This window comes from Ahaetulla prasina, chromosome 13 (assembly GCF_028640845.1).
Source record: "Ahaetulla prasina isolate Xishuangbanna chromosome 13, ASM2864084v1, whole genome shotgun sequence".
In the NCBI taxonomy this organism is placed as follows: Eukaryota; Metazoa; Chordata; class Lepidosauria; order Squamata; family Colubridae; genus Ahaetulla; species Ahaetulla prasina.
Window position 1 is genome coordinate 26,723,041 of NC_080551.1, and position 25,375 is coordinate 26,748,415.

At 46.2% G+C, this 25,375-nt stretch overlaps 1 protein-coding gene across 2 annotated transcripts in view; it reads left to right on the top strand.

Annotated features, from left to right (window-relative positions):
* Positions 1-24,590, top strand: part of PRTG (protogenin) — a 51,003-nt gene extending 26,413 nt beyond the window's left edge. For both annotated transcript variants that reach the window (XM_058156492.1, XM_058156493.1), the window contains exons 12-20: positions 15,165-15,260; positions 15,641-15,827; positions 16,330-16,457; positions 16,591-16,761; positions 17,158-17,343; positions 17,514-17,634; positions 18,108-18,279; positions 19,247-19,351; positions 20,161-24,590. In XM_058156492.1, the coding sequence (XP_058012475.1) occupies positions 15,165-15,260; positions 15,641-15,827; positions 16,330-16,457; positions 16,591-16,761; positions 17,158-17,343; positions 17,514-17,634; positions 18,108-18,279; positions 19,247-19,351; positions 20,161-20,412 (1,418 nt within the window). In that variant the 3' untranslated portion in view covers positions 20,413-24,590. The remainder of the gene's footprint in view (positions 1-15,164; positions 15,261-15,640; positions 15,828-16,329; positions 16,458-16,590; positions 16,762-17,157; positions 17,344-17,513; positions 17,635-18,107; positions 18,280-19,246; positions 19,352-20,160) is intronic.
* Positions 24,591-25,375: the final 785 nt, after the last annotated feature.

A 25,375-nucleotide genomic window follows, 5' to 3' on the forward strand; every position in this document is an offset into this window, starting at 1 on the left:
GGAGATTATTTGAAGACATTGAAGGCTTCAAGGGAGGAATACGTGAGCTTCTCCTTCTGTGCAAGAGTCTTGTCTTGGATTAGGCTTGACAAGCTCCTCTTGATGAAAAGATGCCCCACCCCTTCATTATACTTTGAATGCATAGTAGCACCTGGCAGTCAGCAAAAGAAGGTGGCAACAGCTGGGGAAGTCAAAGGGGGTGAAGCGGGTGGGTTCCACCCTTGGTTCCCCAAGAATCAGCAGCCCCAAAGAGCTCCATGGCCAATCTCACATCCCAGCATGGATCATCATGTTGTCTGAAATTCAAACATTTTTTTTATTTTTGGCTAAAATGGTTCCTGCCTCTTAGTTAAAAGATTGATGTGATGGTCAAGCTTAACAAGAGTTTTGGTGCTATGTGCCTTCTAAGACAGATTTGCACGTTTGCTTCTGTGCTCACCATGAGTGTGTCATGGAAAATGTGGCCAAATTGGGTTTAGAACTGATTAGCATCCTTTCTTGTGGTGCAGCTGGAAGCATAGCTAAGGGTACCTCAAGGCTTTGTCCATCTATCAGGGGGTTCTTTGCGAGGGTGAAAGGGAGCTCTTCCATTCTGAGGATGTTTATGCTTTTATTCTGACAGTTTTCCACTGTGTTTTCACTCCTGGGGGAAAACACGAATTTATTTTCCTTTCTCTGTGAAGAACCTTTTGAATGCAGTTGTAGCTAGAGACTTGTTCTTGGGTATTTACAATTTGGGAATTAAACTATATTTCCTTGAGATAAGCCCTGCTCTTTTCAATCCCAATTTAAAAAGCAGAGGCTTTTGAAGAGACCGTATGCTTGAGTAAATGAATTCAACATTGTCCATTCATCATTTGGGGGATCAATCAACCCATCAGCCCAGATGCTCCTCTTGTGAGGTCGCTGAAGGTCTGGCCAAGTCGGATGGGAGGGAGAGTTTGTTAAGTGCCATTAGCACATGAAAAGGGTTCTGGAGTTAGAAGACCTGGGTTGGTTGGTGGGTGCCTGTTCTGTCTGCCTGTGTCTAAAACCAAAAAGAAACATTTAACATGGATTAAAAATTTTAATTGTCTCTGCTTGTAGGTTTTGTTGCCATCCAGAGTTTGAAAAGGGGGTTCATACAAATTCAAGGATTGTCAAGAGGTTTTCTGCAAGAGTTGGTAGCCCCAGGAAAGGATCAGAATAAAAAGAATCTCCCAGGAAAGGATCAGAATAAAAAGAATCTCACTTTCTACCAGGTTCACCTTCCCTTCCTGTGTTGAGCTGGAGATTCTAAGCTCTTGTACAGCCCCGATAACTCTCTGAAAGCATGGGCATGGTAGTCCTAGCACATCTGGAGATTCTGAGTTGGGAAAGGCCCTCTTGAGATTGGCCAGGCAAGTGAGGGAGCTCTGTGAGAAGGGAATCTTGTGCAGATAATGGACTTCTTTTCTGGACATTTCCTGAGGCATGTGATATTCACGAAGAGGATATTTGACCAGCGGGCATTAAGACAAGCCACTCCGTTTCACACAGGGCAAGGACTGTTGATGAGGCTTTTATTTTTCCACTCCAGGGGATCTGAGGACCCACCACAACCCATAGAGAAAAGTTAGTTTTAATAGCAGAACTATTATTATTATTATTATTTACTTTATTCATTAAACATGAAACTCGGTCAACTGAACATTCAAAAATGCATCACAAATACCATTGACTGGTGCTAATGGTTGATACGGGTTGCTGCCAGCGTCCTAGGTGTCAACCAAGTACCTTCTTAAGATGTACGATGTTCTGAGTAGTGCAGTTTTTTTGCAGTTTCGCGGGTGTTATTGCAGGAAGCTGCAATTTGTTGATGTATCTTATAAAATTCTTGGACATGGTACCAAGTGCCCTGATGACAATGGGTATCACAGTTACGTTTCATTCATAGCCGTGTAGTTTTGATAGCCAGGTCGCGATATTTCGTGATTTTTCCCAGTTCTTTTTCTTCGACTCTGGCATGTCCTGGTACCGCGATGTCAATAAATTGTATGTTTCAGTTTTCGACAACTGTGATATCTGGCCTGTTGTGTTCCAAATGATGATCTGTCTGTATTTGAAAGTCCCACAAGATCTTCACCTTCTCATTTTCTATAACTTTTTCCACTTTATGTTCCCATGACTTTTTGGTTATAGGTAAGTCGTATTTTTTACATAATAACCAGAGGATTAATTTAGTAACTCGGTCGTGTCTAGCTTTGTAATCAGTTTGTGCTATTTTGCTGCATTCACATATTAAATATGAAAGAGTTTCGACTTTATTGTTGCAAAGTCAGCAGTTTAGATTGCCAATGGATTTTTATATCTTTGCTTTCATGGCATTAGTTTGTAGTGCTTGTCCTTGAGCAGCAAGTATTAAACCTTCCGTTTCTTTCTTGAATTAGAATTTAGAATTTAGAATTAGAATTAGAATTTTATTTTTTATTGGCCAAGTGTGATTGGACACACAAGGAATTTGTCTTGGTGCATATGCTCTCAGTGTACATAAAAGAAAAGATACGGTACGGATGGGCTCACAGTTAGTTATTATAGGAATTTACAGGATGAGATGTTAGGTCCACTTAAGGAATTATTTAATCAGATACAATTAGGAGGGGGAATTCCCCCCTCATGGAGAACCTCTTTTATTTTTATTTCATTGATACCAAAAGAGGAACAGGATTGTTCTAAACCTGGGAACTATAGGCCAATCTCACTTTTAAATAATGATTATAAGATTTTTGTTAAAATAATAGCTAATAGATTAATGTTGATTTTGCAGCGAAGAATTCATAATGATCAATCTGGATTTATAAAAGGGAGACAGATGAGGAATAATGTTAGGCAGATTGTTAATTTACTGGAGTATTTAGAAAATAAAATTTTTATTCCAGCAGCATTTATCTTTCTCGATGCAGAGAAAGCTTTTGATCGATTGCATTGGGATTTTTTATTTAAATTAATAGAAAAGATGCAATTTGGAGATGGTTTTACAAGAATAATTAGGGCAATTTATGGAGAGCAAACAGCACAGATTATAATCAATGGTAGCTTAACAGAACCTTTTAAGATTGCGAAGGAACAAGACAGGGATGTCCTTTATCACCATTATTGTTTATTTTAACTCTAGAACCATTATTGGATAAAATACGAGAAGTAAAGGAGATAGAGGGAATTAGAGTTAGGCAACATGAATATAAACTAAGAGCTTTTGCAGATGACCTGGTGATTACTTTAACAAACCCTATAAATTCTAGTAAATCTTTGTTGGAAATAATTGATCAATATGGGAAGGTTTCAGGGTTTAAGGTAAATCAGAAAAAGACAAAAGTGATAATAAAAAATATGGCCACACAACAGAAAGAAAAACTAGAGGAAATAACAGGATTTGAAATTGTAAAGAAGGTTAAATACTTAGGGTTTATATTACATCGTCAAATGTGAAATTGTATAAGAATAACTATGAGGTTTTATGGCAAAAGTTCAGAAGGAGTTGATTGTTTGGAAAAATTGCAATTATCTTTGCTGGGAGAATTGCTGCTATTAAAATGAATGTTTTACCTAGATTTTTATTCCTCTTTCAGATGATACCAATAATTAAGAAAGATAAGAATCTTGAGGAATGGCAGAAGGGAATTAACAAATTTATATGGGAAGGTAAAAAAGCTAGGGTTAAAATGAAAATAATTCAAGATTCTCGGGAAAGGGGAGGTTTAAAAATGCCCAATTTTAAATTATACTATGAAGCAGCTGCTCTCTCTGCAATAAGTGATTGGTTTAATTTAACGGAGGAAAGAATTTTGAATATAGAAGGTTATGACTTGCTATATGGATGGCATGCATATTTAATTTATGACAAAAAAGTGGATAAGGCCTTTAAAAATCATGTGCTAAGAACTGCTCTACTGTGTGTTTGGAAAAAATACTCTTATAAACTAAATTATAAGGTTCCTATATGGGCAAGTCCTAGACATACAATAGAGAATATAAATATAGAACAGAATCAGGAAATGATTACATATAAAGATCTTTTGTATACTGAAAGAGGTAATTTGCAATTAAAATCTCTGCACGTATTAAAAGAAGAAGGGAAAAATTATACTTGGTTTCAATATGAGCAACTACGTGCTAGATGGAAGGAAGATCAGAAAATTGGTATAGAGCAGAACGAGGGAAATTTGGTAAAGCAAATTAGAAATCAGTCTCAGGAGCATATAAAGAGATTGTATAATGTGTTACTTGAAATAGATTCTGAAAGGGACTTGGTAAAGGACTGTATGATAAAGTGGGCACAAAATTTTCAGGAGCCAATATTATTGGAAACTTGGGAAAAAATTTGGGTTAGAAATGTTAAATTCACGCAGGCACAGAATTTGAGGGAAAATTTTTATAAAATGTTTTATAGAATAGAATAGAATAGAATAGAATTTTTATTGGCCAAGTGTGATTGGACACACAAGGAATTTGTCTTGGTGCATATGCTCTCAGTGTACATAAAAGAAAAGATACGTTCATCAAGGTACAACATTTACAACACAATTGATGATCAATATATCAATATAAATCATAAGGATTGCCAGCAACAAGTTAGAGTCATACGGTCGTAAGTGGAAAGAGATTGGTGATGGGAACTATGAAACGATTAATAGTAGTGCAGATTCAGTAAATAGTCTGACAGTGTTGAGGGAATTATTTGTTTAGCAGAGTGATGGCCTTCGGGAAAAAACTGTTCTTGTGTCTAGTTGTTCTGGTGTGCAGTGCTCTATAGCGTCGTTTTGAGGGTAGGAGTTGAAACAGTTTATGTTCAGGATGCGAGGGATCTGCAAATATTTTCACGGCCCTCTTCTTGATTCGTGCAGTATACAGGTCCTCAATGGAAGGCAAGTTGGTAGCAATTATTTTTTCTGCAGTTCTAATTATCCTCTGAAGTCTGTATCTTTCTTGTTGGGTTGCAGAACCGAACCAGACAGTTATAGAGGTGCAAATGACAGACTCAATAATTCCTCTGTAGAATTGGATCAGCAGCTCCTTGGGCAGTTTGAGCTTACTGAGTTGGCGCAGAAAGAACATTCTTTGTTGTCCTTTTTTAATGATGTTTTTGATGTTAGCTGTCCATTTGAGATCTTGCGATATGATAGAACCCAGAAATTTGAAGGTTTCTACTGTTGATACTGTGTTGTCAAGTATTGTGAGAGGTGGAAGTATGGAAGGGTTTTTCCTAAAGTCTACCACCATTTCTACGGTTTTGAGTGTGTTCAGTTCCAGATTGTTTTGGTTGCACCACAAGGCTAGTCGTCCGACCTCTCGTCTATATGCGGATTCGTCATTTTCTCGAATGAGACCAATCACTGTTGTGTCATCTGCGAACTTCAGTAGCTTAACAGATGGATCATTGGAGATGCAGTCATTGGTATACAGAGAGAAGAGAAGTGGGGAGAGCACACAGCCTTGGGGGGCCCCTGTGCTAATTGTACAGGTATTTGATGTGATCTTGCTTAGCTTCACTTGCTGCTTCCTGTTTGTTAGGAAGCTTGTGATCCACTTACAAGTCTGTTCCGGTACCTGTAGCTGGTTTAGCTTAGTTAGAAGAATGTCTGGAATGATGGTATTGAATGCTGAACTAAAGTCTACAAAAAGGACCCTTGCATAGGTCTTTGGAGACTCAAGATGTTGTAGGATGTAGTGCAGAGCCATATTAACAGCATCATCTGTTCATCTATTTGCTCGGTATGCAAATTGCAAGGGGTCTAAGAGTGGATTCGTGATGGTTTTCAGGTAGGAAAGCACTAACCTTTCAAAGGTTTTCTTTCATGACTACAGATGTTAGAGCAACTGGTCTGTAGTCATTCAGTTCCTTGATGGTGGGCTTCTTCGGCACTGGGATGATGGTAGAGTGTTTGAAGCAAGAAGGAACATAGCACATCTCTAGTGATTTATTGAAAATATGGGTGAAGATGGGGGCCAATTGGTCAGCACAGACTTTTAAGCAAGAAGGAGTTATCTTGTCTGGGCCTGGAGCTTTTCCTGGCTTTTGTCTGTGAAATAGGTCCTGCACTTCCTTTTCTGTGATCACTAGGGGTTGTGAACCCAATGAAATGGGGTCAGTTGTAGGAGGCTTGGCTGTTGTTGGTGTGTCTGAGATGGGGGTTGTGGAGATAGGTGGCTGTAGTTTCCTTTCAAACCTGCAGTAAAACTCATTCAGGTCATCTGCCAGTTGTTGATTACCTTCAGCCTGGGAAGGAGGTTTGCCATAGCCGGTGATATTTTTAAGAGTTTTCCACATGTTTGCTGGTTCATTTGCTGAAAATTGATTCTTTAGCTTTTCAGAGTAGCTTCTTTTTGCTGCTCTTATCTCCCTTGTTAGTGCATTTCTGGCCTGATTGTACAGCATTTTGTCACCTTTTCTGTAGGCTTCCTCTTTGGAATGTCGTAGCTGCTTAAGTTTAGGTGTAAACCAAGGTTTGTTATTACTGTGTATTCGCAAGTTCCTTGTAGGTACACATAGGTCTTCACAGAAGCTGACATATGATGTTACAGTATCTGTGAGTTCATCCAGGTCTGCAGAGATATCTTTAAAAATATTCCAATCAGTGCAGTCAAAACATGCCTTTAGCTTTAATTCTGATTCCTCCGTCCAGGTTTTCACTGATTTAATTATTGGTTTTATGGCTTTAAGTCTTTGCCTGTAAGCAGGTACAAGGTGAATCATGCAATGATCAGAGTGTCCTACAGCTGCACGTGGTAAAGACCGATAGGCATCTTTTAGTGTTGTGTAGCAGTGGTCTAGAGTATTCTTGCCTCTGGTGGGACAATTGACATGCTGAAAGTATTTTGGTAGTTCTTTCCTTAAGTTTGCCTTGTTTAGATCTCCCAAAACAATGGCCAGTGAATCAGGGTGTTTGGCTTCAGCCTCCATGATTTGGTCAGCTAGAGTTCGTAATGCCTCGTTTACACAGGCTTGTGGTGGGACATAAACAGCAATTAGAAGAAATGAGGAAAATTCACGAGGCTAATAGTAAGGTTTGCAGTTGATAATTAGAGTCTCTAAATTGTTGTCACAGAATTTGTAAATTATGTTAAAATCTTGACACCAGGTTGAATTAATATATAGGCATAAGCCTCCTCTTTTCTTTTTACCAGATGTTTCTGGAATCCTGTCCGATCGTTCAATTTGAAATCCTGGAATGTTCAGGCTGCTGGATGGCATTTAGATCCTAAATGGATGGCATTTAGATGCTAGATGGCATTTAGATCCTAAAAAATTATCGTGTATGTATCCAGATATGCAAGCAAAATGTTGGAGATGTAATTGTGATGACGCTACATATTTTCACATTTGGTGGACTTGTAAGGATATAAAGGCCTTTTGGATAAAAATTTGGTGGATCTTACAAAATGTTTTGAAAAAGAAGAAAGTTCCTGCCGCAATTTTTTTTGTTGGGAATTATTACGGATTGTACAGTAATTGAGACTAAATTGATTTTAAATCTAATAACAGCAGCAAGATTACTAATAGGACAATACTGGAAGAAAAAAGAAGTACCTACAATAGAAGAATGGATATTGAAGGTTGCCAATTTGGCTGAGATGGCGAAGATATCAGCCTTTTTGAAAGACAATACGCAAGAAAGATACTTAAAGGAATGGAAAAAATGGATTGACTATATTCAATGTAGATATCAGACTAAGAGTTATCAGACTGTTTTTGAATGATTATGATGTATTATTTTTGATTGTTTTCGGGGGAAGTTAGGAATTGATGATTGTAGGGGTATAATTAAGTTGGGATGAAAATTTGTTAGCATATGTTTGTTTTATTTTTAACTATACCTTGTGTTCGTTCCGGGAAGTCGGGGGGGGGGGAGGGGGGTTGTGAAGGGAGGGGGAGAGGGGGGGAAGGGGGGGGAATTTTGTAAAACTTTTTGAATAAAAAAAAAAAGAAAAGAAAAGAAAAGATACGTTCATCAAGGTACAACATTTACAACATAATTGATGGTCAATATATCAATATAAATCATAAGGATTGCCAGCAACAAGTTATAGTCATACAGTCATAAGTGGAAAGAGATTGGTGATGGGAACTATGAGACAATTAATAGTAGTGCAGATTCAGTAAATAGTCTGACAGTGTTGAGGGAATTATTTGTTTAGCAGAGTGATGGCCTTCGGGAAAAAACTGTTCTTGTGTCTAGTTGTTCTGGTGTGCAGTGCTCTATAGCGTCGTTTTGAGGGTAGGAGTTGAAACAGTTTATGTCCAGGATGCGAGGGATCTGCAAATATTTTCACGGCCCTCTTCTTGATTCGTGCAGTATACAGGTCCTCAATGGAAGGCAGGTTGGTAGCAATTATTTTTTCTGCAGTTCTAATTATCCTCTGAAGTCTGTGTTTTTCTTGTTGGGTTGCAGAACTGAACCAGACAGTTATAGAGGTGCAAATGACAGACTCAATAATTCCTCTGTAGAACTGAATCAGCAGCTCCTTGGGCAGTTTGAGCTTACTGAGTTGGCGCAGAAAGAACATTCTTTGTTGTCCTTTTTTAATGATGTTTTTGATGTTAGCTGTCCATTTGAGATCTTGCGATATGATAGAACCTAGAAATTTGAAGGTTTCTACTGTTGATACTGTGTTGTCAAGTATTGTGAGAGGTGGAAGTATGGAAGGGTTTCTCCTAAAGTCTACCACCATTTCTACGGTTTTGAGTGTGTTCAGTTCCAGATTGTTTTGGTTGCACCACAAGGCTAGTTGTTCGACCTCTCGTCTATATGCGGATTCGTCATTTTCTCGAATGAGACCAATCACTGTTGTGTCATCTGCGAACTTCAGTAGCTTAACAGATGGATCATTGGAGATGCAGTCATTGGTATACAGAGAGAAGTGGGGAGAGCACACAGCCTTGGGGGGCCCCTGTGCTAATTGTACAGGTATATGATGTGATCTTGCTTAGCTTCACCTGCTGCTTCCTGTTTGTTAGGAAGTTTGTGATCCACTTACAAGTCTGTTCCGGTACCTGTAGCTGGTTTAGCTTAGTTAGAAGAATGTCTGGAATGATGGTATTGAATGCTGAACTAAAGTCTACAAAAAGGACCCTTGCATAGGTCTTTGGAGACTCAAGATGTTGTAGGTAGGATGTAGTGCAGAGCCATATTAACAGCATCATCTGTTGATCTATTTGCTCGGTATGCAAATTGCAAGGGGTCTAACAGCGGATCCGTGATGGTTTTCAGGTAGGAAAGCACTAGCCTTTCAAAGGTTTTCATGACTACAGATGTTAAAGCAACTGGTCTGTAGTCATTCAGTTCCTTGATGGTGGGCTTCTTCGGCACTGGGATGATGGTAGAGCGTTTGAAGCAAGAAGGAACATAACACATCTCTAGTGATTTATTGAAAATATGGGTGAAGATGGGGGCCAATTGGTCAGCACAGACTTTTAAGCAAGAAGGAGTTATCTTGTCTGGGCCTGGAGCTTTTCCTGGCTTTTGTCTGTGAAATAGGTCCTGCACTTCCTTTTCTGTGATCACTAGGGGTTGTGAACCCAATGAAATGGGGTCAGTTGTAGGAGGCTTGGCTGTTGTTGGTGTGTCTGAGATGGGGGTTGTGGAGATAGGTGGCTGTAGTTTCCTTTCAAACCTGCAGTAAAACTCATTCAGGTCATCTGCCAGTTGTTGATTACCTTCAGCCTGGGAAGGAGGTTTGCCATAGCCGGTGATATTTTAAGAGTTTTCCACATGTTTGCTGGTTCATTTGCTGAAAACTGATTCTTTAGCTTTTCAGAGTAGCTTCTTTTTGCTGCTCTGATCTCCCTTGTTAGTGCATTTCTGGCCTGATTGTACAGCATTTTATCACCTTTTCTGTAGGCTTCCTCTTTGGAATGTCGTAGCTGCTTAAGTTTAGGTGTAAACCAAGGTTTGTTGTTACTGTATATTCGCAAGTTCCTTGTAGGTACACATAGGTCTTCACAGAAGCTGACATATGATGTTACAGTATCTGTGAGTTCATCCAGGTCTGCAGAGGTATCTTTAAAAATATTCCAATCAGTGCAGTCAAAACATGCCTGTAGCTTTAATTTTGATTCCTCCATCCAGGTCTTTACTGATTTAATTATTGGTTTTGTGGCTTTAAGTCTTTGCCTGTAAGCAGGTACAAGGTGAATCATGCAATGATCAGAGTGTCCTACAGCTGCACGTGGTAAAGACCGATAAGCATCTTTTAGTGTTGTGTAGCAATGGTCTAGAGTATTCTTGCCTCTGGTGGGACAATTGACATGCTGAAAGTATTTTGGTAGCTCTTTCCTTAAGTTTGCCTTGTTTAGATCTCCCAAAACAATGGCCAGTGAATCAGGGTGTTTGGCTTCAGCCTCCATGATTTGGTCAGCTAGAGTTCGTAATGCCTTGTTTACACAGGCTTGTGGTGGGACATAAACAGCAATTAGAAGAAATGAGGAAAATTCACGAGGCGAATAGTAAGGTTTGCAGTTGATAATTAGAGTCTCTAAATTGTTGTCACAGAATTTGTAAATTATTTTAAAATCTTGACACCAGTTTCTATTAATATATAGGCATAAGCCTCCTCCTTTCTTTTTACCAGATGTTTCTGGAATCCTGTCTGATCGTTCAATCTGAAACCCTGGAATGTTCAGGCTGCTATTTTCAATTGATTCATTTAACCAGGTTTCAGAGAAGCATAGGACCCCATCTTAAACATGCCCATGTAAAGTTTTCATCACATTTTCCTTCAATGTTTTTCAAGTGCTGTGTTTTACAACCGGTTTGCTAGCTGTGCATGCATGTTCCTTGCATGCATGCGCAGTGCGCAGCACGCACCAAATGCAAGGTGCGCACGGGTGCAGTGCATGCCAAATGGCGGCATGGGGTAAGTAGAACAGCGCGCGGAGGTGTGTGATCAGTTGTGGCGCATGATCTTTTTTTTTACTTTTAAAAGCCTTTTTTTTACAACCTATTCGGCCGAATAGATTGTTAAAAAATGCTTTAAAAAATTTTAAAAAGGCTCTGACGATCACGCGGCTCAGCTGTGATCATCAGAGCCTTTTTTTTAACTTTTAAAAGCATTTTTAACAACTTATTCGGCCAAATAGGTTGTTAAAAAATGCTTTTAAAAGTAAAAAAAGGCTCTGACAATTATGCGCCACAGCTGTGATTGTCAGAGCCTTTTTTATGTTTTAAAAGCAACCAGTGGATGCTGTCCTCCTGTGGGGCCCTTTCCTGGGAGGTGTCTCCTAACGGTAGCCTCAGGCATTCTGGAACTGTTTGGTATTCACCTTCCTATATTTCTTTATTGTTATTGCAAAAATTGTCAAGCATCCCCATCTCCCCCAGGTGCTTTAAGATGACCATGTCCTCTCTGGTCAGCCTGGGGGTGCTGGTGCCCCTTCCCTCTGCCTCCCTCCTCTTTCTGTGTAATTTCATTTGAATGGTGTTGGGAGAGGTGAGCTGTATGAGGCCCTGATCTCATCTTACAAAGCAGGGGATGAACACCAACAAAAGGGAGGAAGGGCTTATGGCAGAGCAGGGGAGACAGACATGAGGCCCAGGCTGGTTTGGGGAAGTCTGGCTTGTCTTTTTTCCTTTTTTTTTTTTCTTTTGGCTTCAGCGTCTAAGGAGGCTTGGGGTTCTGTGCTGCTTTTCTTCAGTGTTCACTCAAGCTGAACCCTGTAGTGGGAGCTTCCAGCTCTCTGGGGCTGCTGGGCATCACTGGAGGGGTAGTCTAGCATTTCCCAGTTTGGACATCCTATCAAACTGGTTTGCTGAAATAACTGCTGGCTAGCCTGCTTCAGACCATGGCTTGCTAACCCTTGGTTGGAAACATTTGAAAACCGAGATTTGCAGTCATCACCACAAGCCATGATTATGTGTTGCAGTGGTGGGTTGCGAACCGGTAATAAAACCAGGGCAAGGCTCCGTCCACCAATCCCGACGTCATCAGGAAGCTTTTGCACATGTACAGAAGCAAGCAAGCGCGATCCCGCTGCAAACCGGTAGTAAAGATAAGTAGAAGCCACCCCTGATGTGTTGGGCATTTGAGGGCAGCCAGAATGACTCCATATTGCTTTGTTTAGAAGTATCTGTACCACCCATTTCAGAAGAAGGGTAACACAATCCCCAAGTGTAAGTGACCCAGAGCAGTGGTGGGTTTCACTTACCTTTGCTACCGGTTCGTTTGCACATGCACTGAGCATATTTGATGATGTCCGGGTGGGTGGGCGGAGTCTCCTGCCACTTCTGCTACCGGTTCGCTTGAACCGGGGCAAACAGGTAGCAACCCACCACTGATACAGAGGCCAATAAAAGTGACTTAGTGAAATCAACTCTCTCAAAAAAGATCAATTTCTTGGGGAAAGCGCTCACCAGATCAGAGTGATCTCTAGAATGGGGGAGGCTCTGGTCTGTTCTGCACATTTTTATAGTTGTGGGGCTAAAACCCATCTTTTCCATGGAGAGCATTTGTCCCAGGGAAGATGGATGCACTTTCAGCAAGCATTGGGGGGTTTGTGAGAAGGCATTTCAGGGAGGACGGGGTGTTTGGGAGCAGGGCCTTCTTTATGCTTTTATGCAACAAGGGAAGCCTTTTCACATGGGCGGACCATCAGCTAGCCATCACACTGGAAGCTCTTGGCTGCCAAAAGCGAGGGGGGCGTTGCATGGTTAGGGCACCCTGTATGACCAGGGGTGCAGAGTGACCGCTACCACCATGCGCTGAGCAGGCAGGCTGTGCAGGGTTCAGATCAAGGGAAACGAGGAGGCCCTCAGTTGCATCCCTCCACACTGGCATGAGAAGCCAAGCGTTTAGAATGAAACCCTTTTGGACTGGCATGGAAGCCCAGGGTGTGCTTCAGCAGCTCCAGAAAGAGAGATGCTCCTCTTCTGCCCCTTCCTGTGGAAGAACAAAGCCCAGCACTGGGAAGGAAGGGGGGGAGGAAGAAGCCAGCCTTCTCTGGGCCAGATTCTATACTCCTAGGAAGCTCCAGGGATCGGTCCCTGAGGTGGGGAAGGGAGGAGAGAGAAGAGGCACTGCCAACTCAGCTGAGGGGATCCTTTCAGCACCCTTTATCTACCCGGCCAGCTGAGAGGTTCCAGAAATGCAAGCAACTTCAGGATGGCTGCAAGTTGCAAGGATGGACTTATAATGTTATTTTACATACATGCATACATACATACATTGTGTATGTGTAAAATATCTTGCTGTTGGAAAGCAGTGCCCTTCTCCCCTCCCTCCCCCACCCATAGCTGGACTCTGTTTGTGGTGGGATGGATCCTGTTTTCACTCAACTATTGCACCCCTTCTGAGGGTCAGGTTTCCCTCTGCCGGGCTGTTCCCACCCTTCCCCCTCACTGGGCAACGGTTGCTGGGAGCAGGCTTGGGAGAGCCCCAGGTCCCGGGTCAAAGGCCACGACCCAGATGTCAGAGCAGCCTGGCTGCCAGCCTCTTCTTGAATGATTATCTGGAGTTTATTGTGCGGCAGGAGGAGGGAATTGTCTTGGGGGCTCAACAATGGCTGACAGAAAGACAAAAGTCTAAACTGGACATTTGGTGGGGAGTGGGGACCCTGGGCCCCTTTCCCTGAAAGGCACAGGGCTCAGCAGCTCTCAAATCCCAGTAAAAACATTTGCAATTTTCCTTGGCTGAACTTTGTAGTTTGTCCTGAAAACCAGGGGGTGCCAGTAGCAGAAGCAAAGGCTGATTCTTACCCAGGAACAAAAGGGTCTTCTGGGGATGGAGGTCTGGACTGTCCCATGAAGCCCTGCACAGGTCCAGCTTCTTTGCAAACTGTCATCACCCCCACAAGTGCATAGCTTGGACAATTACCTTCCAATGTTTTTTTAAAAGATCCAGCTAATAAAATGTTGCCTCCTGCCCATCCTTTGCAGAGGGAGGCAGAGATGGCAAAAGAAAAGGGGCATGAAATCTCATCCCTGGGAAAGTGGGATGGGTGGGTGCGAGAGGGCCCCGCCTCCCTGTCTCTGCATGGAGAAAACTCGGGTGGGCCGTGGAATGTCTCTTGCTCAACAGCACATCAGACCTGTCTGATTGCTGACCTGCCTACCTCAAAGAGCTGCCCCCTCCCTCCTGGGCTTTCCCAATCCTTTATCAGCTGGGCTGAGAAGGTGCCAAGGAGAAGGTTAGGTTGACCTCAGGGTCCTCCTTTGTTTTATCTAATCCTGACCTCTGGCCTCATTTCAGGCCCCTTTGGAGGCTCTCAAAACAGCCTCTGAAAGAAAGAGGGGCTTTGGGGGGTCTGGAGTGCTTCCTCTTGCTGGCCTTCAAAGGAAAAATCTGTGAAGAGATTCCCCTCTCTGAGGCAAACAGTCTTGGCTCAGATTTGGGGATTGTCCTCCTGTTTCTACCAAGGGAACCAAAGTGGTGCTGAACATAAATGCTCTTTGCAGGACTCCAAAGACTTGGTTGGCTGGACAGTCTTGATCTTCTCACAGAGGTTTCAGTTGGGATGGAAGCCTGTGGCTTGAGAGGAAGGGGAAGGACCCCCTCTGGTGTCCTGCTATAGGAAGAGGCTGGCTGGATATTCGTAGACAGACCAGAGGGCCTTTGAGAGGGGGGGGGGAACAAAGCTGTGGCTGGATTAATCTTGGTCCGGGGTGGGGGTGGGCTTTGTTTTCTTGACTGCCTGCCCCATAGTCCAGTGGTTCTGAAGTGGGGTTAACCACAGGACTGAAGCATCAAAGCTCCACAGATTGTAAAGTTGCAGCTAAGTCTTCCTGGTTAGGAGATTCAGGGGAGGGAGAGTTTGTGCCCTCAGCTATGTTCCAGGGGATGTAAACATCCGGCTCCCCCATTCTCAGCTGTCTCCCAGTTGGTAGATGCAGTGTGTTGCTGTGTTCATGCAGTCATTGTGCAGAGCCTCTAGGGAGACCAGTGACCATGGAGCAGCCAGACATGATCAAGAGGAGTAATGAGTCCAAGGGGCAAATTTGGGGCTGCTGCTGGAGGAAGGAGAGGAGGATGGGGAGGGGAAGGAGGAGGAGGTGGAGGACTCTCTAATCAGGCCATGCTGGTTGCAATTCTGGAGTCCCAAGAGTACAAAGTTGGAGGAGGACAGTCTAGAAACTTGACTGAGGAGCAGGATGTTGTGTTTCCCTCCCAGTGTTGGATCCTATTGTGCTAAGCAATTGTTCTTCAACCTTGTCCAGACCCCAGAAGGAAGTATCACGTGAGGCTGCTGGCATACAACAGTGTGGAGGAAGGCTACGAGGCAGACCAGACTGTCAGCACCCCTGGCTGCGTGTGTGAGTCTCCAGCTCGTTTTTCTGCTGTAATTGTGGCACATTCAGAAGCTTTTTGAATTATGCGAATATTGTAAAGTCTGAGAAAGGGACAATGTAGGTCCAAAACAATGGAGATTGGTTTGAAACTTTTCCATACTGTTCCTTAGCTCCAGACACCCCTGGTATAATTTATAGGGGTCTATAAAGAAAAGGCAGTTGGGAGGAGGAAAGCCATTTAGGGCACGGGGTCTTGGCTGTTTGGACTGCAGAAAATGTCACTTGATTTGGGGGCCTCTTTGTTGATTAGACTTCCGATGCTGAGCCTCTGGTCACTACTGCTCTTCAAAAATGGTGGAGTCCTGATCAGGTTTCCTCATGCTTAGGCCATCTCCTCTCTGCAGCTGTTCGGGACCGCCTGGTGCCACCCCCTCCGCCACCCCACCACCTTTACGCCAAAGCAAACTCTTCCTCCTCCATCTTCCTGCACTGGGGGCGGCCTGCCTTCACTTCAACACAGCTCATCAACTACACTCTCCGCTGTCACCCCGTGGGGCTGCAGAATGCGTCTTTAGTGCTCTATCTTCAAACGTACGTAGGCCTTCTTCACCTGCTCTGTCCTCACCTTGCTTTCCTCTGAGGGGCTGGCCAGCACCCCTTCCATTCACACAAGGCAGAATTGGTGCCTTTGCCGTGGCTCCTGCACTAGAAAGGCCTTCTCTATGCCTGGTTTTGAGGCCTGGTGGCTGGCCTGTGTGTAGCACCAAGACAGTTTCTCTTGATTATCTAAAGGATCTCCTGCTTGGCATTCTCTCAATGAGGACATTGGAATCTGCCCGAGGCCTTTTTGGGGTATTGGTAGCTTTGCGTGAGGAAAGTGCTGCTGGCCAGACCCTACCACATCAATCCAGGCAGAGAAGCGACCCCTTGTCCTGACTGGGAAGAAGGAGAGCCCTGTCACTTTATGGCCAGCCCAGTGCTGTGCCTCCCCTCCTGTGGCAAAGCTGAGATGCATCCTCCCTGTTGTACACTCAGCGAAGATTGCAAAAGGCAGTGGGCAGGGATCTCCTGCTAACCAGTTCCTTCTGTCCAGGTCAGAGACTCACTTGATGGTGCAAGGACTGGAGCCAAATACCAAGTATGAGTTTGCCGTTCGGCTGCATGTGGATCAGCTCTCCAGCCCATGGAGTCCAGTGGTTTACCACAGCACTCTCCCAGAAGGTGAGGAGGAGATTGCTGCCTGGTGTTCATTGACTGAGAATCTACTCCTGCCCACAGGGAAGCCTCTTGGGCTCCACCAGGTGAGGCCTTTGGAGCTCCAGAGGCTTCATTGACAGCCTACCTGTGCCCACAGTTCCAGCTGGTCCACCCCTGGAAGTGAAGGCAACACTGATTGAGGAAGGCACAGCCTTGGTCTCCTGGAAGCCACCAGCTGGCATCAGAACCCTTGTCTCCCGTTACACCATTCTGTATGCCTCCAGGAAAGCTTGGATCGCAGGCGAGTGGCATGTCCTGCATCGGGAAGGTGAGTGGGAGCCTGCAGATTCTGGGTACCAAGATTGGTGCCTTCCCACTTTCCCCCAACCTTATGGAGGCTACATGTGTTGCCCTGGAGGTGGCAGCCCTAATCTGCTGGGCTGATGACTACAAGTGACCATCTGAAGCATAAGAACAACCTTGGCATTTGTTTCCAGAGCTTGCAAGGCTCTTGTCAGGCTGTGATAATAAGGGTGAGTTTGCTGCCACTCCATAACATAATGCCTTCTTAGCCAGTCGTAGATCTCACAGGGATCCTGCACAATGAAGAATCTCAGGAGCAGAACAGGCCGAAGAGCTGTGCCAGGCAACATGCAGTTTGACACTGGTTATCCAAGGAGACAGAAATGATTGGCACATCATCATCTCTCTTTCCTCCCTGCAGGAACAATAACCATGGCTTTACTAGAGAACCTCAGGGTGGGAAGTGTCTACCTCATCAAACTTGCTGCATCCAACGAAGTGGGCGAAGGGCCTTTTTCTAGTGTGGTGGAACTTGCAGTCCTACCAAAGGAACCCTCGGAGGCAAACCAAAGACCAAAACGCCTGGATTCCACAGAGGCTGACACAAGTGAGCCCCTGGCCCAACCTGCATGCATCACGCAGTCCCTCTGCTCCCTGGGTACTAGGCCCCTCCTCTCTCTCCTAGAAGGGCAGCCTGGCACATTGTGGGGTGGGCTTTCTTGCTATGGGTGTCCCACCGAGGCCCCTGGGATAGAAGTGCCTGTTTCCTTGTTGCAGCTCGTTCTGGCTCTTATCAGTTGGACCAGAGGTCAATGACGGGCATAATTGCAGGTGTCTCTATTGCCCTGGTGTGCATTTTAGTCTGCATCCTTATCCTGATCTACCGTGGCAAAGCAAGGTAAATTTGTTGTACGTGTGTGAGTGAAAGGCTGGGTGGGAAGTATGAGGCCCACAGTGCCAATGTAGGGTGTGTGAGTGCATCGGAGTCTGTGTACGCAGACCAATAGCGAATCCTTACTGATAGAAGCTCAGCTGTAATGGCTTAGCCTCAGGGACAAAGTGACCAAGTAGCTCCTGGTCGAGCTCTTGCTTGGCTGCCCCATTCTGAAGGTAGGCTGCTTGTGCACCTGTTCTGTCTTTTAACATCCTAACATCCTCCCACCATTAACTTGTACGATTCCAAGGAGTGGCAAATGGAGAAGGCAGAGGTTAGAGGAGCCACTGCAATATCAGGGGGAATTCTTCCCTCTACCCGTTGTCAGGCTTCCACTGCCCTCTCCATTCAGAATGGGGTTGCTGTGAATTGGAGCTTATCAAGCGGTCAACGTTTAGCTAGAAGGGCAGTTTAACCACTGGTTTCCTCTTTCCCAGGAAAGCAACGCCTTCCAAAAGCAGCCAGCCCAGCCCTGACCCACTCCCTCACAATGGCAGCCACTCTTCTACAAGGAACCACGGGGGAGGAGCCAAAACTCTGCAAAGCCTGGCAGAGAATGAACGATCTCTCTTGCCCAGGATTACAGGGGGAAGCTTTCTGGATGCCAAGGTACAAAGATACATTTATTTGCTTTTCTGGCTCAGTTGCAATTTGTGAGGTGGCTTATAGCAAAACAACTAGCTAACCCCGTTGCAGAATCAAAGAGCGGAAGATATAGTAGAGATCTCAGGGGACAAGGCATTGCAGGGTCTGGGGACCCAACCCCCTGCCTTTGACCTTGATCACGAAGGAGAAGACCACTCTGATGGACCTTAAAAGGGAATGAGCAGGCTGCAATAAGAGGAGGGGTCCTGGAACTAAATTTCCCAGGGCTTTGAGGGAAAAGAAAGAAATAAAAACTGGGTCCTGAGCAGGAGTTTGCACCTTGATGTGAGAGCCAGTCATTGTGACTTTCCAGTCCAGCTCTATATACATCAGGTTTCATTCATGTATGGTTGTAAATAGGAGTGGAATACCCTCCCATGTGGGATGTCCTGTCCGATCTTCCCAACTTTCTAAGATCTTGGGGAGGGGTCTTCATGTGGGACAGCAGCAAAACCCTTCAGGGGTCACCTTGGAGAAGCTGCTAAAGCTGTGATGTGATTTCTTTTGCCTTTGGCTCTGCCCTTACTTGTGCTGTGTTTCCCACGTTTGGTGGTTTACCTGCATTTTTTAATACCAGCAGCAACATGTGGAATAGGTATCCAAGAAAGGCAATTAGGTGATCCCTCGGCCTCATAGAAGGACTGGCTATCTCTTCCCTCGCTGGTCTGGGGGAAGAGTTCTTCGGGTCTTTTGGGCAGAAATGCAGGTTCATTCACAAAGGGGATTGGCAAGGGGGCTTTGTCCATTGCATGCTTCCCCAGGAGTAAGTCCCACAATGTTCAGCAGGAGCTGTGCCAATGAGTGTCCAGCAGTGTGTCCTGGACCATAGTTGATTCTTGGGGACTGGACCGAGGAGCCAATCTGTGGGCAGGCTGGTCTTGGGCCCTTCTCCTTTTCCCTGAGAATAATGGAAGACTCTCCTCCCCTTCAGGGTGGAACTGACCTTATTATAAACCGCTTTGGTCCAGTCACGAAGAAGAGAACCCAGAAGAAATGGCTCTTCCTCCATGGCTCTCGGAAAGAAAAAGCAGAGGAGGTGAGAGCTGCAGCCTCATTGACCAGCGCAGGGGAAGGTCCGCCTCCTGGGGAGATTGTTCTTCTGCTGTGGTCCAGGCTTTCTACTCTTCGCTGGCTCCTCCCCTGATACAACATGCTAAGTGCCTGGAAAAGGGCGGGGGGGGGGGAGTGTCTTCTCCTGCATGGCCTTCTCCAGCAGTGGCAGCCACACAAAAACCTCCTCCTTGCAAAGGGGACCACGCTTCAGGTCTAACCTCCCTGTGAATTTAGCTAACACCCTGGGCAATCCCCCCGCCCTCAGTCTGGCAATACCCCGGTAAGAAGTCCACTGCGAGGTTGCAGCTAGGCTGCACCTGTGCATGATGTTTGTGCTCTTAGACTGCTTACCAAGCGATGGGGATGCCCTTGCAAGCATCCTGTGTGCCCAGCAGGTTTTGCCAGAGCAGGGCAGGTCAGGCCCCTGAGAAGTTGGAACTGGCTTGTGCCGGGAGAAGTCACAGGGCCATCCACTCCAGCTGGCATCCCGGGGCTCTCAGAACCCACAGCAAATGCTGCCAGAACTTCCTTGCTTGATTTCTCCTGCTTCTTTGGAGAAATCTTATTCCCTTCAGCTCCTCAGTCACTGATGCTGGTAACGTGCAAGGACCAGTCACTGCCCAGCAAGATCAGGTGTCTCAGCAGGCCGGCCCACAAATAGATGGGCCCTTCCATTCCCAAGAAGGCTACTTGCTAGTGAGCCAGGTTCCATTCACAAAGCTCAACTGCAGGGTGAGTCGCCCATTTTCAGTGGGAGCTGCATCAAACATCCAGCTTTTGTTCCTCCTGCAGGCCCCGAGACAGCTGGCCTCAGCAGCCTTCCTGTACCAGTCAGGGGCAGCCATGCTTATTGGTGAAGAGCAGCAGCCAAGTGCCCGAGTGATCTGCAGCCTAGGAACTGACACAGAGCATTCAGCAAACAGCCAAGGCAGCCATGAGACTGGGGATTCGGGAAGGTTCTCCCACGAATCCAACGAGGAGCTGCACCCCCACCTCCCGGCTTGGGGGTTGCAGATTCCTTCCCAGACAGCGACTCGCACCTGACAGCCAGCTGTCCTGTCCCCAGGCCTCTCCAGCCGCCGCCGGCTGCCAGTGGCAATGAGACATCGTGCAGGGAACAATGAACTGGGAGGCCAAGCTTTCAGTGGGATGCCCGAGGACTGGCAGGCAACCTGTGTTTCCACCGCCTCTTTGTGTTTTCCTTCCCTAGTGAATGTCCAGTGTGCAAAAATGTGAAAGGAGAGCAGGGTGGCCCTCCTCTCTGTCACTGGAGCAAAGGTGCTGCCTTTGCTTGGATATCTACCTCAGCTTGCCAAGGCAGACGCCAAAGGAAGCAATCGCACTACCTCATTTTCTTGTGTGAAAGTATCGCTTGCGGCTGCAGGACTGGTGATCACTTCCTGGCAGCCCTGAGTCCTTTCCCCGAATGTATGGAGAGCGAGCATGTGCCTGTGAACCAAGGAGTTGTGTTGGGAAGCAGAGGGGGCTGCCCCACTGGCCTTGGGCAGAACAATCCCCAAAAGAGGGTCACTCCAGGGACCGGCGGGGCAGAGGCTGCAGGTAGCTGTGGGGCCCTCCGTAGGCCACCCCAGCCCCAGAGTCCCACCTGCCTTGTCAGTGCCTTCTTCTAGAGTCCACAACTGGGGAGACCAGGGGGGCGGGGGGCTTTCTGCCTCTGCTGTGCTCCCTTGGCCAGATGATTCCCCCAAGTATTCTGGCGGTAACGGTGCCTTCCATTAGATAGCTATGAACTCACTGCTTGCCTTACTTATGAAGTTTCTCTGGAGTCCAGAACGAGGCCTTACATGTTTTCTGCAGGTTGCCTTGGGAATCCCCCATTGATTTCCCTGGCTGGTGCTGAGCATGGGAACCCATTAGCCTGGGACGTGGCCCACAGGTCAGTGCTCGGACGGAGCCCCTCTCCACTAAAGGCACAGTGGAGCATCCTCTTGGTTCCCACACATCTCTTGTTTTATACTACCTCTTTTTAAAATTATTCTAGTGTTATTGTTTTCCTGTGCTCAGGGTGCAGTTTGTTACTTTTAAGCTGTCTTGCGTGTTGTAAGGCAAACTGACAGGGTATCTCGTGTTTTGTTTTGTTCTGAAGTTAGTGAGTGAGCGAGTGAATGAGATGGTGAGCAAAAGAGAGAGTTTGTATTCACCAAAATTGTAAGCTAGCTGGTACAATTCCCTTCTGTTTCCATTTAGAAAAGGTTTGGCCAAACATCCCAGATGGGATTTGCAGATGAGTCTCTTGCAGGTGACAGGAAATACATATTTAGGACATGAGGCCGGTTGTGGGTCTGAATGGCGGTAGGCTTAGTGAGAGGACCAACGGTCCCCCTCCCTGCTCTCCCTGTCCCACTTTGGGGCTGGCAAGCTGGACTGTAGCCTTGCAAGAGCCCCCAGAGGCTGTTGTGTCATCTGAGAGCTTTGGCCAGGCGGACACTGTCTTTTCCACCATTTTTCTGATGCAAAGGTTTTAAAGAAAATAATAATCTTGTACCAAAGAATTTTCTGTGGAAAGGAGAAGAAAGCTTCATATTTTCCCCAAAAGATAATTGAGATAGTTAAAAAACACACCATCAAATAATTTTAATGCCTAAGTAGATATGAACCCAAAAGAGCTGAGAACCAAATGGAGATTAGGAGTGGACTGGGTGCTTTTACAAAGTGATCTTTCGTGTTATTGCTGCCAGAATTGTTTTATAAAAGTTGGAGTAAGACCCTCTCGGCTCCAGTGACTTCAAGTGTAATTTTGTTTTCCTTTTCTTCAGCAGTTCTATTAAGTAGCAGAGAGAATATTTCTGATGTTCATTTATACTTGTTGAAGAAAAGGAAATTTGTTTGCCAAAGATTGATTGGGGGGTCTTGTTGGCCAGAGCTGGGTCTGCCCCGCCATCAAATGATGTCTGCTCAGGTGGGCAGCTTGCTGAGTTTCATGACAATACCCTTCAATGCCTGCTGTGCTGAGGGGGCCCTCTTCTCCAAAGACTTGCTTGCTGTGAATATTGACACTTTTGGACCTCTTCTGGGGACGAGGAGGCAGTGCCAGGGCATTCTTGTTTCTGGCAGTTGGTGGCTGAAGACAAGGCCCATCCCCTGAGCCCTCAGGATGGAGGAGCCTGCCCTCACACAGAGGCGGGGCTGAGCAGAGACATCCTGGTGTGGGAAGGTGCACCGATGGCCTCCTTGGGTCTTCTGCTTTTCCTGCAGAGGGTCCTTTTCTCCCGAGTTGCCAGAGCGCAAGCTCAAGAGAGGGAAGGGGGATTTGCAAGTTGGAAATAGTTTGTGTCCAAGGTTGCAGAGCAGCAAATGAAGAAAACCAAAGATATTTAAGGCTACCTTGATGTAGAGGCCTATGCTAGGTAGGTGACCTTTCTTTACTTTTGTTGTTTTTGTTGTTTTGTTTTGAATTGACATTATCTTTTCAGGTGCCCCCCCCCCACCTGTATACGGGGCCATGTGTGTGTGTGAATGATCTCTCCTTCATCACAGGGCAAACCTGGGCTAGTATGGGGTGGGGGTTGACTCTCACTCTTGGGATCTGTGGATGCTTCCTAGCAAAATGGTTTCTTTCCTTCCATCTTCTTTTAAATCCAGGGGGACCTAAGGGGCATCTGCCCCCATCAGTTCCCTGGGACATCCAAGAAAGCATTTGGAAGCGTGACCTGACGCTCCCAGTGCATATGCTGAGCTTGTGCCATCAGCAACCTGCACAGGTGGTGCAGTTGGTTCCATGGAAACATCTGTAACCAGGTCCTCCATTCTGAAGAGCAGTAAAAGGCCACTTTTCCAAATATCAGTTCAGGGCATATTGTCCATTCAGTGCCAAAAAAAAAAAAGCCAGGTCAGGTGCAAGAGGTGTCTGTGTGTGCAGTTTGCAGGTCTTTGGGCAATTGAGTGTGGCTCTCCCCCTCCCCCAGGCACCTGGGGGAGCCGCCTGACCTGTATTGGGGGGCACAGCTGAGCCGTGTGGGCTCGATCACAATGATCTGCAAGCATTGTGTATAAAGCATGTGCTTTTTGAACCTCACCAGTCATGGCAGGTTCATCAAACCTTTCCATTCATTTGGGAGACTCTTATCCCAGGTTTCAGGTTTAAGACACCTGTCTTAATTTTGTTTTGAACACTATCCTGAATTTATTCATCTATTTAAAAAGAGTTTAATGTTTTTCCATCTTATCCTTAGGGGTTTCAGAATTCTAGCTGGCATCATCACAAGGTTTGCTTTGTTTTTCTCTATGACACATTTCTTTGGGCACAACTGTTTTGCTGCTGCTTTTACTCTTCTTGTTCTCAAGTACCACCTCACGCCAAAAGCAGGGCAGTGAAGCCTCAGGAAAAGGGGGTTACAATGGCACCACCAGGGCATCCCCTCGCACACCTTGGCTGCCTTGCCTTGCATCTCAAAAATGAGTGGCAACACCACCCAACTCTCACTTGCACTTGAATTCATTTTCCATCAATTTGGAAGAGCAACTAAAATTGGAGCAGTAGGGAAAAATTGTCCCTGAAGTGTCTGAAATCAATCACATCTGGATTCTAGTTGTGCATTGGAGCAAGTGTGAACCTCATCACTGGGGTGTACTTTGCTGACTCCAGACTCTTTTGGGGCAAGTTGGCACATGGAGCTTCCACCAAGCTCCCCCCCCCCCCCCGAAGCCATCTCAATCTTGTTGCTGCACACACAGAGCACCTGCTGCATCAGGCCTAGCACTTTGCTAAATGGCTGTTTAAAATTCGCTTTCATGTATTCTTGAAGATGTGAATGAATTGCCAGTGGGGGAGTCCAGCGAGGCTTTTTGGCCAAGGGTGTTCTGGCTCTTGCCACTCCTGCTTTTTTCTTGAAGGGCCGTCAGTGGCTGGCCAGCCAATGGGGGAAATGAGCTGAATTATATTAATTTTATATTTGACTCAGGGGATCAGCTCTGTGAACTCCATTGCGTGAGGACAGTTGGTGATGGTCTGATAATGAATGTACCTTTTAAGATGTCTTTTTTTAAACATTTTGCTTATAATGTGTATTTTTAAAAAACTTTTTGATAGCATAGTGAATGTTTACCTGTGTCCTTCCTCTTTCCCCTTATCAGTTCCCAGTTCCTGATGGTAGCACAAACGTCATGCCAAAAATGAGTAGGAATTTAAATGCCAAAATGTTTATGAACCTGCTATCTTACACAGATGATTGCACAGTTGAAATAAAAGTTTCCTGTAGTAACCTGTGGCCTGTTTCCCTTTGAGGGCTAAATTATTTTTTTCCCGGAACTCTTGGCAGCGGGGCCCGGGCGACCGGGAGAAACGAACAACCTGCGCATCTTGGGGAGGAAGATCGCCGGATGCCACCGACCCCAGCCGGTTGCCGGGAAGAGCCTCGCACGCAGGCATCTTTAGAAGCAGCGGGCAGGCAGGGGCTCTTGGGGACGCCCCCCCCCCCGACCTCCAACCCACCAGCGGGTCGAGCAGTGGCTCCTGGTGGGGGCGGCGCGGAAGCAGAGGCGGCCAGTGCAGTCTGCCCCGTTGGCGGAGAGGCCGGGCTGCGAATTGTGGTCACCGGTTCGGCGGCTGCCCGGCAGGACTGGCCACCATGCTGCGCTGGCTAGGGGAGTGGGGAAGGGGCGTCCCCAGAGCGGCGATATGGAGCTTGCGCTCGGCTCTTGCAGGGGTGGACGGCAGCCTGCGGGGCTTGGCGGGCGCCAGGCTGCAGCTGGGCAGCCCAGACAGGAAGACGAGCAAGGGTGGCGCGCAGGTAAGCCAGGGTGGCGGGGCGGGGATCACCCTTCCGCGGGGCTCAGGGGTCTGCTCTTGCCCCCCCGCAGGGCGCCCCCTTCCCCACACCTCCCTTCAAGTACTCCCCACCGCCCAACCCGAGTGCCAAGCACCTAATCTCCGCCGCCTATAAGTCTGCGGGGGGGGCCCTACTTCGCCTGCCCCGCGTACCCTGGCTTCGGGAGCTTCAACGCCTTAAGGATGCCGCCTTATCTGCTGTCCCGAGCAGCCTCCCTA